The 20,662-nt window shown below is 50.8% G+C and overlaps 1 protein-coding gene and 1 pseudogene across 3 annotated transcripts; one reads left to right on the forward strand and one right to left on the reverse strand.

The window, feature by feature from the left end:
• On the forward strand, positions 9,898–12,821 carry LOC100737031 (annotated as a pseudogene).
• Positions 13,378–20,092, reverse strand: SLC35B1 (solute carrier family 35 member B1). Of its 3 annotated transcripts, none has more exons than XM_021067140.1 (9): positions 19,637–20,092; positions 18,870–18,973; positions 18,142–18,272; positions 17,831–17,861; positions 17,040–17,197; positions 15,976–16,102; positions 14,953–15,059; positions 14,643–14,796; positions 13,378–13,639 (listed from the first exon to the last, which is right to left on the reverse strand). In XM_021067140.1, exons 1-9 carry the CDS (start codon positions 19,840–19,842, stop codon positions 13,587–13,589), a joined length of 1,071 nt encoding a protein of 356 aa, XP_020922799.1. In that variant the 5' UTR covers positions 19,843–20,092; the 3' UTR covers positions 13,378–13,586. The 3 variants fall into 3 exon arrangements, with proteins under 3 accessions (XP_020922799.1, XP_020922800.1, XP_020922801.1); XM_021067141.1 differs by having other exon boundaries at positions 18,870–19,377; positions 19,637–19,840; XM_021067142.1 differs by lacking the exon at positions 18,870–18,973 and having other exon boundaries at positions 19,637–19,858.

Here is a 20,662-nt window from a genome sequence, read left to right on the forward strand (position 1 = left end):
AGCCAGGTCTTTCTCTTGGGCTCTAGATTTCCACCTCCAGCTATTAACCCGATATCTTCAGTTGGATGGACCATAGGCACCTAATATTCTTCAGATGCAAAGCCTGCTTCTCCTTTGGTGTTCTCTTTTCTCGACAAGTAGTCCAAGCCGAGAAACTGGAAAGCATCCTTGACGCCTCAAGCTCCCTTCTAATTCAACACCAAGTTCTGACAATCCCATACTTTAGTCATCTCCCAGTTCTGCCTACTTCCTTCTATCTTCACTGACACCTCCCTGATCATAGCAGCCTCCTCCCTGGCCTCCCAGGCTCTGGTCTTCACCCTTCTGCTTCATTCTCCACTCTGCAGCCAAGGTGAGATTTCTAAAAAGTCACCCCGATCGAGTCACTTCTTTGCTTTCCACCCTTCCTTGCCCTCAATATAAAAACCATACTCCTTAATAGAGGTGAAAAACTCTTTACCAGTGACCTGTGCCTTTGCCTCCAGGTGTTCTTTTTTGCTTCCCACTGTACCTTAGCAATAAGGTTTCCCACCATTGAAAGAACTACTTGCAACTCCCAGAGTAAAGCAAGTTCTTTTTTGCACGTACTGTTACCGCTTCCCCAAACAGTCCTCTCTACCCCTTTCCCGGGCCCTGCTCTCACCTTCCCTTAGTTAACGCACTGCTGATTCTCCAGGCTTCAGTTTACCCATCTGTTCCTCTAGGAAGCGATGCATGACCCCTAGCCCTGAGCTAGTTCTCCCCATATTTCTCCTCCCACTGCACTATATCGTGGTGGCCTGTTTCCCTCTCTGTCCCTCACTAGATGAGAAGCTCCTTGGGGTCAGAGATTTCCCTTTTCTTTTTTTTTTTTCTATTGTATTTCCAGCCCAGGGCAGCCTTCCTAGCATATACTAGGCATTCAGAGAAAGGCTCGTGGGATAATACGTGAGAGAAGGAATGGAACAAATGTTCCTTTCAGGAACTTGGATCCTATAGTTTCAGCACAGAAGCCTCCAGCAGCTTCCTCTTCCTGCATCCACTGTTTGGCCACAGGCTGGTCAGCAGGCTGGACAGCAGCCTGTGAGAACCCTGAACATCTGCTCAAGAGGCTCCTTGACTCACACCATCCGCTTGGGAGCCCAGGCTTCCCTTAAAAGGCCACCTTATCGGAAAGTGCCTTTGATGGCATTTATGAGCTCTATTTTTATCTGTGTTGGAAAAGTCTCAGAGTTAATTCCCAAGCCAACAACATTAAACTCAGGAACGTGGATGAGCAAGAAAGCATCGATGCGATGCCTTTGAGTCACAGCTTTGTTTTCCGTGGCAAGGCTTCCAGTCCTCCAGTCACTGGGCCCTTGTTTTGAAGGCCTGACTGCCTCTAAAGTGCTGCTGATGCCACATTCCTTAATATGAGATCCGGCAGCCCTGCCTGGTCTAGGAAATGGTATCCTCTTGCTTAGGAGTCTCTGCCCTCGGCTGGGACCCTCAGAGCAGAACCCAGAAGGGAGGGCCGGCCCTCTCCCAGGTTAGTCAAGCTGGCTTTCTACCCGCACCCCCACATGGAAATGAATCGTGGGTGATAGCATTGCTCGCAGCAGGAAGGAAGGAGGCAGAGTGGCCAGAGGAGAGGGCTCCCAGTGCGCTGCTTGGCCAGAGAGCTAATTGGACAGAAGCTACAGAAATGAGGAGAGTAACCCAGCAGGGCTGGCAAGCAAGGCGAGAGCCTGTGCCAGGGAAAGGATTCGCTGTCAGAACTGGAGGAGAGAGAGAGAGAAAGAGAGAGTGATGGAAGGGAGGTGTATGAAGAGAGGGAAAGGACATGAAGCCTGAAGGAAGAAGGGTGGCAGGAGGGAAGCAGGGAGCAGCCCAGATGGAAGGAATCATCGCAGTTTGTAGAGAAAGGGATGAGGACGGATGAGCATACATTTCCCTTTAACCTAAGGGGAGTCGTTTGGGGAAAGGGGATGTTGGAGAGGCAGGTGGAGGCCCCAGAGGTGAGGTCTGTTCCACTCCCCTGTGGCAGATTAGAAATCAGAGCCAGGGCCTGTATCAAGAAACGGTCTCGGAGTTCCCGTCGTGGCGCAGTGGTTAACGAATCCGACTAGGAACCATGAGGTTGCGGGTTCGGTCCCTGCCCTTGCTCAGTGGGTTAACGATCCGGCGTTGCCATGAGCTGTGGTGTAGGTTGCAGACAGACGCGGCTCGGATCCCGCGTTGCTGTGGCTCTGGCGTAGGCGGGGGGGGGCTACGGCTCCGATTCAACCCCTAGCCTGGGAACCTCCATATGCCATGGGAGCAGCCCAAGAAATAGCAAAAGAAACGGTCTCACTCCCAGATTCAAGGTACTGAATTTGCCACCATGCCTGCCTCTGGGAATTTAGGAAAGATAGGTTTTATCAAAGGCTGCTGGAACCTGGAAAACTCAGGCCACTATTTGAGTCCACCCCCGCCCCCACCCTTCCCTTAGCAAAAGGCTAAACACTTCAGGGCAGGGGCCACACCCCAAGGTCTCGCACCCCAATCACCCCTGCCCAGCAGCACGCACACAGCCCAAGATCACAGCCCCTGTGCACCTCTCCCTCTGCTGGCTACTCTGGGACAGAGACCAGGCTGAAAGCTTGGAGTCTGGGCTGAGTCAGCACTGCCGGTGGGAGAGGTTGCTTCCTGGAAAGTCTTGCTTCAAAGCTTCTGGCTGACCAAGCACTGGGAGGGAGCATGAGGCAAGCTGGCGGCCATCTTTGGCCTTCATGATACCTCCACCAGGAGTTCCCATGTGGCTCAGTGGTAAACAAACCTAACTAGTATCCGTGAGGACGCAGGTTCGATCCCTGGCCCCGCTCAGTGGGTTGAGGATCTGGCATTGCCACAACCTGCAGTGTAGGTCACAGATGAGGCTCAGATCTGGCATTGCTGTGGCTGTGGTATAGTCTGGCAGTTGCAGCTCCGATTCGAACCCTAACTTGGGGACTTTCACAGGCTCATGTGCGGCCCTAAAAAGATAAACAAAAAAACCAAAACACCTCTCACCAGAGAGAGAGTCATGGGACAGAAATTTCCATAGTCCACCTTAAAAAGAGACTCCAGGGTCCCCAGGTTGCCCCTCCATCCTCTCTGGTTCAAAAAAATCACATTTTTTTTTCTCAGGGCTCTCAAGAGATGTCAGGACCAAGGTGGAAGTTCTGATTCCTGATGGATCTAGTTACTTCTCCTGAAAATCAGATGAAATATATGCTTTCTGAGTCTCAGATGTCTATTTTCTGAAGCTAGGTCCTTATTCACTGGGGCAGCAAGAATGCACACAGGATGCTCTGCGTGGGCGCAAGGCAGCACTCTCTCGATAAAAAAAGACAGCATACCATTAGCAGAATGAGCGCCTGCTCCAGTGGTCAAGCTCCCACTCTGTCTCTGGGGGCTTTGATGGGGAGTCTAAGCCATCTTCACCCTGCTCTTTCAGTTGGGAGTTTCGATTCCCCCCAATGCAAGGTGGAGGGTCATTTTGATGATCTCACTTTGGACAAGTGAGAAGAGAAAGCATTTTATTTTGACCCCCACAACTGCTTGCTATGCAGCGGGCACTCTAGTGGGTAGGGAGTGGGTGGCAGCAGCTGCCAGACACCTTCCCCTGGGGGATGTATCGGTTGGTGCCAAAAGCCTGTATAAGCTCTTTCTGATCTCTGTGCCAGCGACTCCAGGTCCTGGAAGGAAGCCAGAGTCCACCCTGAGCTCTGCGAGCTTCTCCTCCCTCTCATCCACCGAGAATGGGAGGGATGGCTTGGGAGCGCCTGGAAAGAGGAGTCGGCGGTTCTTAGACGTGTTTTCCAGCTGTCACACCTGCTACCATGAGAACTCACACTCATGAGCACATGCACACTCAGCAATAAATTGTTTCGGGCTTTCTGGTTCCATCTGTCCCACGCCCAAAGCAGTAGGAATAAGAACTCCCACCGACAAACTGTTGTTCCTGTCATGGCGCAGTGGAAACAAATCTGACTAGGAACCATGAGGTTGTGGGTTCCATCCCTGGCTTCACTCAGTAAGTTAAGGATCTGGTGTTGCCGGGATCGGTAGTGTAGGTCATAGATGTAGTTGGGATCTGATGTTGCTGCGGCTGTGGCTGTGCTGCAGGGCGGCAGCAGCTCCCATTGGACCCCCTAGCCTGGGAACCTCCATAGGCCATGGGTGAGGCCCTAAAAACAAACAAACAAACAAAAAACTGCTGTTCCCATTTTGCCTCCTTCTCCTTCCCCTCTTTCCACCCTGCCACAAACATTTATCGATGCTTGACTGGCACCTACCCTCTGCCAGTCACTGTGTATTCGGGGCTAAAGACACAAGGACATAGTCTTGAGGGAGAAAAAAAATATATAAATACCAACCAGAGAGTTACCATCGTGGTGCAGCGGAAACGAATCCGACTAGGAACCATGAGGTCTCGGGTTCGATTCCTGGCCTCGCTCAGTGGGTTAAGGATCTGGCATTGCCGTGAGCTGTGGTGTAGGTCACAGACAGGGCTTGGATCTGGTGTTGCTGCGGCTCTGGTGTAGGCTGGCAGCTATAGCTCTGATTGGACCCCTAGCCTGGGAACTTCCGTGGGTGCGGCCCTAAAAAGACAATATATATATATATATATAATAAAAAATAAAAAATAAAATAAATATTAACCAGATGCAAGCTGGTGGTATAGTGTTGCAATATGGGAGGTGGCAAGCTGGAGGCCACAGGCCAAACCTGGCTTGTAGGCATGTTTCCTTTAGCTGGCAAAGAATTTTAAAAATTGTCAGAGTTCATGCAAAAGTCAATATTTCCATCTCTTTTTTGAAATTGAAGGTTGGGCAACCATCAGGAGGAGGTGAAAAGCCACTGCCATCTTTAGAAAGGACATGTCTTCTCAAGGTCATAGGCCACATACCCCACCCCCTTCCCGAGTGAGTTAACCTGGCTCGTTCTGTTCATCCACGTTTCCTACAGTGATTGTGCAGGTGTTCGAATTTTGGACCCTTAAAATGAAACGCCATCAGAGGACACAAAGAGGGAACTGTCACCTCCGCTCAAGGAAGTCAGATCAGAGATGGGTGAACTAAGTCCCCGTGCCTGGTGGATTTGATCACGTGTTTATTGCTTCTTCCCTGCCCCCTCCAAGTACCACCAGCCCACAGCAGGGCACCTGGGACAGGGTCGTCCCCACGCATGCTGGCAAACTCATGAAATGTGTTGAATGAATGGAGTCGCTAGAAGCAGCAGGTGGAAAAGGGAATTCCAAGCAGGGGGAATTGTGGGTAACAAAGGCCTGACAGTGAATGGTGTAGTGGGAAACTGCAAAACAGTTCGTGGCGAACGGGGGTGGGGTGGGGGTGCCAGAAGTGTGACAAGGGGGTGGGATCAGGTCGGGTGGAAGCAGCCGGAGTTGAAGCCTGGAAAATAGACTCCAGTGGGATCGTGAAAGGCTTTTCACAGTGTATTTAGGAAGGTAACCATGGCATCTTGGAAGTGATGAAAGGAGTGAAGTGACAGGATCAGATTCTTGTTTCACAGAGATAACGCTGGCAGGCTGCTGGAGTGGGGAGCAGTGGGAAGCTCCAGTGGGAAGACAGAAGCAGCAAATAGAAACTTCAATTCAATGTTCCCCTTTCTGAGGCCCTGGAAACACCACTGGGGATCTATTTTAAGAAAATGGTGCCCCCTGCTGATTAAGCCTGGGCTCGCATCTTACCTTGGCCAAGAGGGAAATAAAATGTTTCGCCCTGAACAAAAGTTTCTGGGCTTCCTCCTGTGCACAGAATTGCAAGTGATGCTGCATGGGAGAGTGCCTTCCTTTCCCAGGAAAAGAGGGGCCCACAAGGACAGGTGACAATGACTATGGCACAAATTGTGTTGCCAGATAAATATAGAACACCAGCTAAATCTGAGCTTCAATTAAACAAGGCATAATTGTTTGGCATAAAGATGTCTCAAATGTTGCATGGGACATGCTGACACTAAAAAAGTATGTGCTATTTTTCTGAAATTCAAATTTAGCTGGGCATATTGTATTTTTATTTGCTGACCCTAATAACCCTAGATAAAATGTGTTGGGGGCCGGGGGCAGGAGAACACTAGAAATGAAACTAGAGGAGTTCCTGTCGTGGCGCCACAGAAACGAATCCGACTAGGAACCATGAGGTTTCAGGTTCGATCCCTGACCTCGCTCAGTGGGCTAAGGATCTGGCGTTGCTGTGAGCTGTAGTGTAGGTTGAAGATGCGGCTTGGATATGATGTGGCTGTGGCTGTGGTGTAGGCCTGCAGCTGTAGCTCCAATTGGACCCCTAGCCTAGGGGTGCGGCCCTAAAAGCAAAGAAAAAGAAAAGAAACTAGATGCATTACTCTTCTTGGGTTTTTCCGCAAATTCAAGCTCACCCTTCCATCGAAACAGGGCTGGAGATGATGCTTTCTCATTTCTTGCAGTGATACCCAGTTATACAATAACTCTACTTGGGAAGTCACTTTCTTTCTTTCTTTCTTTCTTTCTTTCTTTCTTTCTTTCTTTCTTTCTTTCTTTCTTTCTTTCCTTCTTTCTTTCCTTCTTTCTCTCTTTCTTTCTCTCTGTCTTTCTTTTTTCTTTTCCTTCTTCTTCTTTTTTTTTGTCTTTTTAGAGCTGCACCCAAGGCATAGCAACGTGGGATCCGAGCCATGTCTGCAACCTACACCACAACTCATGGCAATGCCAGATCCTTAACCCACTGAGCGAGGCCGGGGATTGAACCCATGTCCTCATGGGATTGAAGCCATGTCCTCATGGATACTAGTCAGATTCGTTACCACTGAGCCATAATGGGAACTCCTGGGAAGTCACTTTTCAATAAATGAGCGCATGATTTCAGCAGATCCTGGGTATAGACCCTTAGGAGAATCAGAAGAGAGCTGTGGAGCCTCCTAACCAAAAAATCGACCTACTAGCTTCACCAGAGTAAGCACCTGTGTTCCACACACATTTTTACATAAAATTTCAGGAAGTTCCCAGCCTTCGTGTTAAGAGTGACATGTTCCCTGTAAGGCTGTAGTCTGAATGCGCAGTTCCAGGGTCCTGAGGGGGCGGAAATGGTGTCTAGTCAGGCCCTAAGCTGAAACAGGATGCTTCTGCCAGCTCTGGCCACCCACGCACCATGACAAAAGACAGAGGTGGGCAGGAAGAAATATTCTGTCTCTCCCCCTTGGAGAATGCCTTGAACCTCTTCCCTCTCCCACCTCTCCCAGAAAAAACAGGGAGTCAGGCATATTTGGACAGAAGATGCACCAGCCCTCGTGGACTTGCGCCTCGGCAAGTGGAAGGCACTGAATGCAATCGTTCCTGATTCCAAGACTCTCTTTTCTTCTCTTTTCCAGCCTTCTTGCCACAGCAGGCGTAGCCCCCTGGCTCTCAGCTGAGGACTGTGCCTGTCAGAAATTATCTTTCACCAGGAGGGGAAATTCCGGATGAAATTCTGGACGCTCTGAACTGGGTGATCAAAGTCTTGGGCTGAACATCCTGGGAGGAGACCTTGGCGTCGAGGTGCCGAGTCTGTCTTCCTCCTGCAGCCCTTGCCGAAGAGCGTCCTGGCCGCCACCGTCTGCTCTCCTCCTGGCCCCGCAGAGGGAAGGCAGAAGGGGCCCAGATCAGGTGGCTGTTGGTTTTAGACTCTCTCAGAAGGTTCTAAATGATGAGAAACCTCATCGCATGTTGCTTCTATCTTTTTCAGTATGCCTATGTGACACTCAGCTCCAATAGCCTGCAGTATGACATAGAGCCCCCAAGTATGAAATTGATCAAGTCATTTCAAACAAACATCATAATGATATACTTACCGTGTATTACCATAGGATAATCTTCTATATTGAACATTTTCTACAATTAATTGACATTTGTTTAACCTGTATATGGCTATGATTTTCAACTCTGATTTCTTTGGAAGAAGGGTTCTTAGTTCTGAGGTGGATAGCTTTTCCTAAAATGTTTAAATTTAAAATGTCTTTTTTGGGACTCAGTGGTAAGGAACCTGACTAGTATTTGTGAGGACACAGGTTCCATCCCTGGCCTCACTCAGTGGATTAAGGGTCTGGCATTGCCATGAGCTGTGGTGCAGGTTGCAGACAAGTCTCGAATCTGGCATTGCTGTGGTTGTGGCGTAGGTCAGTGGCTACAGCTCCAATTCAATCCCTAGCCTGGGAACTTCCACATGGTCTGGTATGGGCTTAAAAAGATGAAAAATAAAGTAAAATATCCTTCTGTAAGCCATAATGATATTGGATTTTACTCTTTTGGCTGTGCCCATGGCATGCAAAAGTTCCCAGGCCATGGATCAAACCCAGACCACGGCAGTAACAACACTAGATCCTTAACCCACTGTACCATAAGGGAACTCCTCTCCCACCCCCCATATTAGATTAAAAAAATTTTTTTTCTTTCAGAGTTCCTGTCACAGCTCAGTGGTTAATAAACCCAACTAATATCCATGAGGACACAGGTTCGATCTCTGGCCTCGCTCAGTGGGTTAAGGATCTGGTGTTGCCGTGAGCTGTGGTGTAGGTCACAGATGCGGCTTGGATCCTGCGTTGTTGTGGCTGTGGTGTAAGCCAGCAGCTGTAGCTCCCTTTAGACCCCTGGCTTGGGAACCTCCATATGCCTCAGGTGCGTCCCTAAAGACAAAAAAGACCCCCCAAATTTTTTTTTCTTTACTGCCACACCTGCAGCATATAGAAGTTTCCAGGCTAGGGGTCAAATATGGGCTGCAGCTGCTGTCCTTCACCCCAGCCCCAAACAACGCTGGATCCAAACCACATCTTTGACCTACATAGCAGCTTGGGGCAATGCTGGATCCTTAACCCACTGAGTGAGGCCAGGGATCGAACCTGGATCCTCACGGATACTAGTCAAGCTCTTAATCTGCTGAACCACAACAGAAACTCCCTGATATTAGATTTTTAAATCAATGTCCTTACTTATAAAGCCAGCATACCTATACCAGCCCCCCAAATTATTCAAAAAATTCTACCAGATCAGGAAATCCAAACAGCTGGAAACCACTGGCTTAGCTCGCTGACCTCTGACATGTGGTCAGCAGAGACTCACTCTGGGCCCTGCCCTTACACAGAGTTGTGTGACCTTCCTCTGATGACTTTTGGTGGATTTCAGGCTCCCTGTTCCAAATATGGGGAGACTTGCTTCTGGCCTAAGCTCTCCCCAGGAGTGTTGTAAGGATAAAATGTCATGAACTAAAGAGCTTTGGGAAAGGAGGCGCTCAATAAATATGATTGCCGTTCCTAAAGACAGCTGGTGTGCTTTCAGTGGGAAGGGCTGAACGATCCCACAGAGACCCAGGACAATTTCCCTGCCAGGACATCTGGGGAGAGTGACCGGCGCCACTCATAAAATGTGCAAACTGTTCCACTGACAAGTGGGACCAGACGGCAGAGCAATGGGCCCCCAGAGGAGCTTGGCTTCTCCGCCTCTGAGGGCACAGGGCCAAGACACAACGAGAACTCGGGGAACCTTGAGTTCCAGTTAATCCCTCAGAGACCTCCTGCAGGTTGCCTCACGTCCCTTAACTTGTTTTTCCATTTCTAGAAGGGGTAGGTACCCGCTCAGTCCTCTTCACAAGGGCGTTACGGGGCTGTGAGAAAACACACCACCCAACACCCAACACCCCATCAATCTCTGGCCTCGCTCAGTGGGTTAAGGATCTGGTGTTGCCATGAGCTGTGGTGTAGGTCCCAGATGTGGCTCAGATCCTGTGTTGCTGTGGCTGTGGTACAGGCTGGCAGCTATAGCTCCAGTTTGACTTCTAGCCTGGGAACTTCCATGTGCCATGGGTGTGGCCCTAAAAAGTTAAAAAAAAAAAAAAACCCTAATTTTAAAGATATTCCCACAGCACTCTCTTTCCACCATCTTTCTGTGCCACCATAATGGTGCGTGAGAATGTCATGGCTGATGCCCTCAAAAGCACCAACAATGCCCCAAAGAGAGGCAAACGCCAGGTTCTTACTAGGCTGTGCTCGTTAGGTTTCTAACTGTGCTGAAGCATGGTTACCTTGGCGCATTTGAAGTCACTGATGATCACAGAGCAGGGACACTTGTGAACCTCACAGGCAGGCTAAACTCCACAGTGTGGAGTTATCAGCCCCAGGTTTGACATGCAACTCAAAGATCTGGAAAGATGGCAGAATAACCTGCTCCCATCCCATGAGTTTGGTTTCATTGTACTGACAACCTCAGCTGGCATCATGGACTATGAAAATCGAGGCAAAAACACACAGGAGGAAAAAAAAAAAAAAAAAAAAACTTGGATTTTTTTGTTGTTGTTGTTGTTAGGGCAGCACCGACGGCATGTGGAGGTTTCCAGGCTAGAGGTTCAATCAGAGTTGTAGCCGCCGGCCTACACCAGAGCCACAGCAACACAGGATCCGAATCACGACTGTGACCTACATCAGAGCTCACGGCAACGCCGGATGCTTAACCCACTGAGAAAGGCCAGGGATTGATCCCTCAACTTCACGGTCCCTAGTTGGATTCGTTTCCGCTGTGCCACGATGGGAACTCCTGAATTTTTTTTGTAGGAATGTAATACATACGTGCAAATAAAATGGCTCAGTGGACCAAAAAAAAAAAAAAAAAAAAAGATCCACAGTGAATGTTTAATTCCTGCTCGTTTGAATTCTTTGATAAACAACACATAATTGTTTTTGCTTATAGTGATTAATTCCAGAATAGATTTCCCTATGGTTTTACCCCACATCACATCTGTGCATCACTCCCCTTGCCCAAGGCCAAGAGGTGTACAGGAAAGGGAAGAACCTGAGCATAAACAGCCAAGGAGGCGGACCTGATAGTTTGACCAAAATAGACGTTAAGTACAATACGCCCCAAACTGAAAACACAGGGCTGGTGCCCTCCCTTCTACCCACAGCAGAGAATTAACTGCAGGAGAAAGTCCTTTGATGTTTAGAAACTGGAGGCATCGGGCCGCCCAGGGTTAGCGATCAACAATACTTTTGTTTGAACTTGTCTGGTATGTCACGTTTATCAGCACCATTATAACCTAGCTGAGTGTTACCAACGTGTGTCTCACTTGGCACACTCAGTTCCTGTGATCCTGAAGCTAAGTGCGCCACACCGAACGAGCTGGCAGCTTCCACCACGTTTTAAAATATCTTCCAACTGAGCCGAAAGATGCCTCACTGTAGAGCCACTGGTCTGCCCCCTCCCCGTGCTCTCGCTTGAACCGATTAGAGGCAGGGGCACGGGGAGAAGCCAGGCAGTTAAAAACCCCATTTCCCAGTGGGCGGGGGAGCCGGAGTTTCATCTCCTCTTCCTTTCATCGTCCCACGTTCTCTCCAGCTCAAGCCTCACCTTGTCCAGACACCTTCTTTTGTTGTTGGCCTGGCATTTCTGAGATGCAGTGATGTATCTGTCTCCCTGTTACACCATGAACCCCCTGGAGGGTTAGCCCTGGTCCCACTCAACTCTGAACTCCCAGCGTGTTCCCAGGGTGCTGCACACAGAAGAGTTAGATGAAAGGACAAGGGACTAAATGAATATGCCGGAACTGGGCTCCTGGCTCACCAAGGACAGGACAGGCTCGCTCTAGTGTCAGGTGAGAGCCATGCTGAGCAGCTGGAGATCCTTCTTGCTCTTGGTGACGAGGACGAGGTATGTCTGAGACCCCTAGTTGGCAATGGCAGGGGGTAGAGGTGGAGGGGACTGGCCAGATAGGAAAATGTCTCTTGTTAGAACAACAGGCCCAGGAGTTCCTGTCGTGGCGCAGTGGTTAACGAATCCGACTAAGAACCATGAGGTTGCGGGTTCGATCCCTGGCCTTGCTCAGTGGGTTCAGGATCCGGCGTTGCCTTGAGCTGTGGTGTAGGTCGCAGATGCAGCTCGGATCCTGCGTTGCTGTGGCTCTGGTGTAGGCTGGCAGCTATAGCTCCAATTGGACCCCTAGCCTGGGAACCTCCATATGCTGCGAGAGCAGCCTAAGAAATGGCAAAAAGACCAAAAAAAAAAAAAAAAAAAAAAAAAAAACCAACAGGCCCAGGAAGTTAGTTCCCTTGTGACGCAGTGGGTTAAAGATCTGGAGTTGTCACGGGGGTGACAAGGGTAACCCTGGCCTGGGGACATCCATATGCTGCAGGCACACCCAAAAGGGAAAAAAAAAAAAAAAAAAGGCCCAGGCAAGGGCTGCTTGTGGGCCCCTGACCCTTGCCATCCGCTCTCACCACCTAAGCAACCCACAGCAGACTGTCTGGGAGAACTGGCAGTCTGGTGGGGAAGGAGCTAGTGGAGGCAAACTTCAGGAGGAGAAAAAGAGGGCAGGGGAAGGGGCGGAGAAAGGAAGGAAGCTCAGCCAGATGTATTTAGAACCTCTTCTCTCAAGGAGGAGTTCAGAATGAGAGGGGGCCTTTCAGGGCAGAGCTGCAGTGACACCCGCGCCCCTAGAGAGCGAGACGAGTGCGAGCGAGGCAGGGCTTGAAAGGCTGGGCGGCGGGGTGGGAAGGCAGCCGCGCAGGAAGGAGGCTGGGCTCCCATCTGGAGAGCCAAGGGGCTGGGGCTGCTGAACAGATGGAGTGAAAGTTGCAGCTGGTGGAAATGCACTTTCATGTGTAAAGTTTGGTCCATGGAGGATTGCGACTTCCAACTCTGCAGGCAGCAGTGGGCCGGTGGCTCTGCTCCACGCTCCGCCTTCTCCCCCCAGTGCCACCCAGAAAACTCGGCAGCGGCTCGATGCCAGGACTCAGCCACTGTGCCTTCAGCCAGCATCCCTTTCAACAGGCAGACGCTGGCATGGCGACACCTTGGCACAGGCGGGATGGCAGAGGATGCTGTGCTTTAGTAGTGAAAGGGGGCAGGGGAATGAGAAGGATTAATCCAGCTGCCCCAGAAGGGGCCCCGGGAGGACCAACAACAGACGTGGGGATGGAGCGAGGGAACCAGCCCTTCCAAAGCTGTTCACAACATACACATGGGGTCTCCGCTCTGGTCCTGGTTGAGCTTCGGCTGAAGGGGAGGCAGTGGGGAAACGTGAAAACACGGCAGACTCAAAGGCTCTGAGCTTATTTTTATCCCAACCTTAAGAGAAGCTTCTCAAGGAGGAAACATGTCTGTGGTTCTCGGAAGAAATATTTGCCCATCAGAGCTTCAAGGGAGAAAGTGATGTTTAGATTCTCCGGCTCTAACAGCCAGCCACCTGTCCTGGCATATTTAGACCTTCACCTATGGGGACAGAGGCCACAAGCACAACTATAACATCTATTCACGTTCCTCCCTTATAAAGCTTGGCCCCCCAGCAAAGCCTGGGCAGCCCGGGCAAACGGGCACCAAGCTCTTCCGTCTCTTTCTCTCTTCACTTGCTGTGTTCCCGGTCATCAAGAACAGAAACTGCCACTCTGTCTGGTTAAAATCCAAATGCTTTTTTTAGAATATGTGATTTTGCTTCCTTTAAAACGAAACAAAACATAACAAACAAACAAACAAAAAAACCCCCAAAACCCAGACGGAAACCTAGTCCTTTATCTCTATTGTGTCCGTTTTTCCAAGAGATGTCACTGTTTGAGATAATAACTTAAATATTCTTGGAGTGGAGGTAGTCTCTCTCTTCCTAGTGGGATGTCTTCTTGGTTCCTTTCCCAAACTTGGCATCAAGACCGAGACCTACAGAAACAGAGAAGATGGGCTTAACTTGAAGGGAGAAGCGAAGCTTACACATGATGTGGCGGGGGTGGGAGGAATTTCCCAAAACTGGGGCTTGAAGTCATCTTTTTTTGGAGGGGTAGGACCATGTTCATGGCATGTGAAAGTTCCCGGCCAGGGACTGAACCCGAGCCACTCAAGCCACAGCAGTGACAATGCCAGATCCTTAACCCACTACACCACCAGGGAACTCCCCAAATTGGGGCTTTAAATAAGACTAGTTTTCAAATAGCGGTTTTAGAAGACCTCCTCGTAAAAAAAAAGACGGGCATCGAATGAAAAAAAAAATCATTACGAGATACTGGTAATTACACATGTATATAAAATACAGCAAGACTGAAAGAAACTCAAGAGTCAGTCTTCTAAGCTAGTTCTCTCAGCTCCTCCACGACAGCAGCATAAATCAGTAGGGAACAAGTGTAATAATTTTACCCTGTCTGGGGAAAGCAGAGCCACTTGAAGGAAAGCACTCAATCGCTCAAATGAAATGCTCCTGAGAGAGGCTAGATGAGAGGTAATGCTTCCTTTTCTCTTTTAAAAACAAGTTTTCTCTAAAATAACTACATAGGAGTTCCCGTTGGGGCTCAGCAGAAACGAATCCACCTAGTATCCACAAGGACGGCAGGTTCAATCCCTGGCCTCGCTCAGTGGGTTAAGGATCCAGCATTGCCGTGAGCTGTAGTGTAGGTGGCAGATGCATCTCGGATCTGGTGTTGCTGTGGCTGTGGCGTAGGCCAGCGGCTACAGTTCTGATCTGACCCCCTAGCCTGGGAACCTCCATATGCCACGGTGCAGCCCTAAAAAGACAAAAACAAATAAATAAACAAATAAAATAAGATCAATTCGAATAAAACGACTACATAAATGTCATAAATATACAGGCAAATTTTCTGGGGAGAAAACCCAAAGCTCTGTCACTGTCCCTCTGCGTGGCCCAGAGCTGCCTGCTCTGGATGGAACTTACCCAAGAATACCAATACAGTGCCCACCCACTGCATGGGGCTGATGGGGTTGGCGAAGAGGATCACAGAGGCCAAAATGGTGAAGAACTTTCGAGTTGTGGTGATGATGGAGCAGGTCAGGGGACCAAAATACACGACTGTCATGAAGATGAAGCTCTAGAGAAAGATAGGCAGGGACGAGGTCAGTCTGGCTCTTGGGTATCTGCCGAAGGGTATAAAATCTGTAGCAGGACTCATCTTGCCACCCCTCTCCTCCCAGTCAGGCCAGTCTTTCTTGGGGAAGCCAAGCTATCCCCCCCTCAAGGCACTCACCTGACCCAGGGCACTGGTCAGGCCAAAGAGCAAGATGTTATAGACGATGGTGGGGTACCTTTCGGCAAAGCTCAGGAACTCCCAGAGCTCCCCAGTGAACAGGATTCCTAGGAAGAAATGCCACAAGATGAAGGGTACACCTCGCGTGCCCTCCCCGTTTGCACGCAGCACAGGCCTGCACGTGGCCCGCTCAAGCGCTCGGAAGGAGGGTGGGGCATGGGAAAACGCGGAGTGAGTCTGTACGGTCCCACCACCTCTTCTATTTTTCTCTTCTTGGCTGGGCCCCTGGCATGCAGAAGTTCCGGGGGGGGGGGATCAAACCTGCACCACCGCAGTGACCTGAGCCACAGCAGTGACAACGCTGGATCCTTAACCCACTGAACTACCAGGAAGTCCTCTCCTATGCTTCTGATTAGAGAAACAAACTGAAGACTCTCCTGATAAAGGCTTGGGAGTTAATACGTTCCTTCTGCCAAAGTGATGGGACAGCCGCAACCCTCAGACATTGCGAAGATCCTGATCCACACAATCCCACCTCAAGACAGCCCCAAGCGCTGGTTGGGTTCCAGCCACTGGCAGCCGCCTCTGTTGGCCCCAGTGTGCTGTCCGAGATACCTCCTGTGCGCGCCCAGATTTGAAGAGGGTGAGGAAGCACTGACTTAAAGGCAAGTGCGTTCGATGTGTCTGAACTACGGTCGGTCTCCACCACATCCCCATGTCTCAACCTCCCCCAGAAGACGACGGGCTCCCGGGGCACCCCAGCGTTTTCCTACTGTGTGTCTTCCCGAGACACACCCAGCACAGCTCGACCCGAGATTGTGCTGGCGACGACGAGCAGCAAGCAGAGCCTGCTGGGGAAGGTCTGTCCAAGAAGGCTACTCAGGCACTGGGACGGAAAGGCCTCCAGGCCCAACCTTTGGCCTGGGCAAAGTCGGCAACCGGCACCAGAGCTGGAGACGAAAACCGATGAAGGCGCTCTGCCCTCTGCTGATGCGTGCGAAGAACAGCAGAATGGCTCCTTACCGGCTCCTAGCAGCAACGTTGACCAGAGGTTGATGTTCAGCATCATGTGGTTGGAGCCCGTTTGGTAGTGAGCCCGCATGTGGTCCTGGGAAACGCCGGTCAGGCCATCCAGGGTGAGGGACAAGAGCTGGGAGGGAGAGAGCGTGCAGCCTGCAGTCAGAAGGCCACCAGGGTCCTCCCTGACACAGGACCCAAGCCTCTCACCCTTCCGAGACGCCTCAGGAAGCCGCTGCCTTGAGAGAGTCCTCAGAACAAAATGCTGCCATTGGACCACAGGTGCAGGGGCGGGGGGAGGCGAGGGGTGGGAGGAGCATGTGAGCCCCCACCCCCCAGGCACCGAGCCAGTGGGTAATGCGGACAGAGGAGGGCAGGAGGCCACGCCACGGAGCCTGGCGTGCAGGGTCCTAGAACCGGCTGTTCTCCCACTAAAGCTGGAGAGAGGCAATGCCCCCCAGCCTGTTAGCCTCAGGGCTTGAAGTACAGTGCTCCAGAGACTGGACGGTGCGGGCCCCCTGCCTGGATCAGAATCCAGGGCAGTGGTGGCCACTAACTCTGCCAGTTAGTAGCCGGGTGACAATGGGCAAGTAGTGCTTGGATTTTTCTTTGCCTCGGTTTCTTCATCTGTGAAATGGAGATAACACTAACGAAGTCGTGAGGTCATTGGGGTAAAAAATTAATTAATACATATGTAGAACACTCGGAACAGTGCCTAATGCATGGAAAGCAATAGCTGCTAGAGTATGACTTTGAACTCTGGCTTCCAGGTTCCTTGGAAAGTCACCAGAGAAACACACGACTCCGCTCTGCTTTGCTCTCGGGTCTCTGGGACCTCACCCAAGCATTTCGACACAGGCCTCAGAGTCATCCCTTCCCCAGAAGGAGAAATGAGCTGTAGTGAGATAGTTGAGGCTCCTCACTGTGGCCTTAGCAGAGCCAAGGGCCTGGCAGCCAGAAACATCACAACCTCCCTCAAGACATACATCTGGCCTCCCGCCGGCACAGGTGGGGATTTTCCTTTGTGAAGGTGACTGGCAGAGGCTTCTGTTCCCCCCAGGATCACGTACCAGGAGCAGCTCTCCATAGCCCACTGTGTGTTCTTCTATCCCGACTACTTTCTTGGGTTTGTACATGAAAAGGGCCACCCCAGCCACAATTAGCAACACGCACAGGTACTTGGCCATCGGATATTTCTTCCTCAAAAGGGTCACTCCAAGGAGCATGACTACGGGGAAGAAAGAGAGTGGAAAATTCAGGCACCTGCAGGCATTGATGAATCCAACACTCTCCTTCTGGAAACTAAAGACTCAGGGGGGAGAAAAGAATGTCTGCGAAGGAAAGCTAACAGAGGACAAAAGAAGGGTGCAAGGCTGGCACTGAGATAGAGACAATTGAGCAACAAGGCTGAACAAAGCGTAGAGAGCAAGGAAAAGGTAGAGAACAAAGGTGAAAGGTCCAGGAAGGAATGGGGCGGGGCGGCGGCGGGGGGGGGGGGGGGGGGAGAGTGAGGCGGGCAGTGGGGACAAATGAGAGGTGGAGAAAAAGGAAACCGATAATCAAATGGGACTGAGGGTGTCTCATGGCCCTGTGAACATGGGGGACACCAAAATGACTGCCACGCAAGGCAGATTAGGTCGGCCTCTGGCCCACAGTGAGGATTATCAGCCTGTGCACACCCAACACCCCAGGAAGTGACCCGGATGACAGGAAGGGCAGGGAGAAGGGCTGGAGGGAAGTCTTGAGGGATAGCTGTGGGGCATGACAAAGCCCAGAGGGACAGAGAGCTCTAGCAGAGGAGGAGAGAGCTTCCTGCAGGAAGAGTGAGGATGGAAGCTGGCGACCATCTTCTTCTGCTTACCTGGGATTGGCTTGCAGGATTTACCAAGGACCTGAAATTAAATTCAGCAAAAAACATGAGTGCCTGAGATGCGGCAGGTACTGTGCGAGGTGCTACCTTAAGAAGAGCAGGTGTGGGGCCTGCACCAGGACTGCAACCTCAGAAAGCAACCCTATCACGGCCAACCCACCACCACTCGGATTGAGGGCTCTTTGCACTCTTCATTTCTTAAACACACTCTCTTTTTGTTTAAGTCACAGACCTGAGGGAAGACTCCTTCGTCCTTTTTGAATAACTTCGGAGCCAACCCTTAGCCCACCCTGAGGTTTCACCTGAGTTGGGTAGTTGACAAACTGTAGTGCTGAGTTGCTGGAGACCATGGCGCCCAGATAGGAGACAGAACAAGCAGCATAGAGCCAGCTCCGAGTCCGATCCACCCTGGCAGTGTCAAAAAACTGGATCACTGTGAGAAGACAAAGGAAACATACAAGAGAAACCCGGTGGGCCTAGGATGGACCACTGGGCAAAGGCCAAAACCACATGAAAGGAAATTGTCAAATAAGATGAGAAGCACCAACTATTTCTGTCCTTTTAGATGGGGAAATCTCTGAAGATTCTCCAACTCTCCAATTCCTCTTAAGCCTAACATAAGACCTCATGCAGGGGTGGGGGCGGGGACAGAGGGGGTGCGGAGGTGCTCATTCAGTTTAAGAGACCAGTCAGCCTTGCGAGCACCCAAGGAACAAAGAAAGCTCAAAATGTGCTTGAAGCTGACACACAAAGGAAAATCAAAAGGACAAAGAAAAAAGGATAAAATGTTCTCATGGGGATCTGAAACACAGAAGACCCATCCTCTTCACAGTTCTGAGAAATGTGACTTGATTTAAAGAAATGGGGTTTCACCCTTTTCCAAAGCCACTAGTTTTATAGATCGAACAGAGAGGCTGTTTCAGTGCTAAAGGGGCCGAGAGTCTTAAGAATTAGACCTTAAGGCTGGGCCTCTGCCTAAAGCCTAGGATACCACGGGAGCGGGGCACACAACGGATTACTAGGTACTCACAGATCTTGGCAAACACAGCATTGATCACACACTGGATGAAGACCAAAGTTAAGGCAAAAGTGAACGTCTCCTGCTTGGCTCCCTCCCCATACTTTCCTCTTGTTCTAAGAATGAAATGCATGAGAAAGAGGGGAGGAATTAGTACACTTCTCTCAGTGTCATCTACTAATCCAGAGCCTCTGAACTCTTGAAACTATCCTGCCAGATGTAGAGAGAGTTTGGTATGGATTGCCAGGCTCATTTACAGTAAGAACTGATTTTATTGGATCTAGAAATGACATTTCAGGCTGCGAATCCCAAGGTCTACAAGAAAAATATCCGTAAAGGACAGAGCTAAAGGAAAACACGAACAACTAGTTGGTGAAAGGAAGTACCCCAGGCAACAGAAAAAGGGATGAGCTACAGCAGCAAGGCCGAGGGCAAAGGAATCAGCTCTCTGCAAGCATCTGGGAGTTCCAAAGAGGGGCCGGCACAGGTCGTGGAAACCTAAGCCTGTAAAACCCAGCTCCTTAGACCAAACAAGAAAAAAAGCAATTAAGGGAAGAAAAATAGCAATTAAGGGAAGAAAAATAATCAGCTCCCGAGAATCCAGAGACCAGCTTTCGCGTTTTGGAAATCTGGGGAGGTCTAGCCGCAACTGCAAAGGTGTCAGGATGCTGAGAAGGGAGGGAGCAGGGGTGGGAGGACCGCGAACCCGACCACAGGCTGGGGAGATGAAGCAGGATGGGACGGGGGTGTCTGCGTTCCGACCCGGGGTATCAGCTTACATCTTTTCCTGCAGTATCCCATAGTAGAAATAGCAGACAAAGACGCCGAGGAAACACAGCGGCAGGCGCAGCCGGTCGGGCACCAGGGAGCTGCTAGCGGCCATGAGACGCCCGGACGACCCGACCGGAGACCCGCTCACAGCCGGCAGCGGCGGCGGCGGCGACAGGTCCAGCCGGACATCGCCGACCGGCGACAGGGCCCTCATAGGAGCTGCATGCGACCGCTGCCCAGTAGGGCCCCAGCGGCTACCGCTAGAACTGCCAGCTCAGGTCTGACTAGGAGGAAACTCCTCAGAACCCAGCACCCGCTTCTAAGGAAAGGAGACCCGCCCTGGGGCTTTGTCCTTGTCCCGGGTGGCCAAGCGAGCCAAATACCCCGAGGGTAACGCCTTGCTCTCGAGACTTTCCGATCAGGCAACTCCGAGGACAACTTCGACACGGAGCTAGACGGGAAGGCCTAGGAGGTACGCGGGCGTGGAATGATGACGTAGAGGGATGTGGAGGTAACCAATTGGCTGCACCGTGAGAAAACAGACAGGTGGGCGGGAAGGAGGAGTACGCCGGCCGGGCAAATCTACAGTCTTTTTTTTCCCCGGTCTGCTGTCAGGCTTCTGCTGGGTCCTAACGCCCTGAAACGCTCAATGGAGCCTTAGCGCCCCCTAGCTGCTGCCCAGCGCCCCCGACTCTAAGCCCTTTACCAGCAGAGCGTTCAAGGCCTGGCTTCGGGGAGCGTTCTAGGCACATCGCTAGGCTTCCAAGGGCCTGTCTCAGCTCTGTCACTTAAAGGCAGGGTAACTTACGCATGTCACCTAAATTCCGAGCCACGGTTTTCCTGGTCTATATATAGTCTATGGGATAATTAGTAATAGCCACCTTGTCGCTTCTTGACTGTTCTGAGAATCAAATGAGCAGAGGTTGGTGAAAGTGTTTTATAAACTGCAAAGTGTGCTGTGCACGTTTAAGGTATTTATTAGTCATTACTTTCTCAACTCTGATCTCTCACATCCTGGAGGTGGAAATGGAAGC

The sequence above is a fragment of the Sus scrofa genome, chromosome 12 (genome assembly GCF_000003025.6).
Source record: "Sus scrofa isolate TJ Tabasco breed Duroc chromosome 12, Sscrofa11.1, whole genome shotgun sequence".
Lineage (NCBI taxonomy): Eukaryota > Metazoa > Chordata > Mammalia > Artiodactyla > Suidae > Sus > Sus scrofa.

Bases quoted from the DNA above. Each gene is read 5' to 3' on its own strand.
- SLC35B1 (XM_021067140.1), bottom strand. From the start codon at position 19,842: ATGAGGGCCCTGTCGCCGGTCGGCGATGTCCGGCTGGACCTGTCGCCG. The intron at 16,103-17,039 runs GTACGTGATCCT...TCTCCCTCCCAG, and splicing joins GCTATGGAGAGCTGCTCCTG to CTCTTGTCCCTCACCCTGGA. The intron at 14,797-14,952 runs GTGAGTGCCTTG...ATCTTTCTCTAG, and splicing joins TGACCAGTGCCCTGGGTCAG to AGCTTCATCTTCATGACAGT.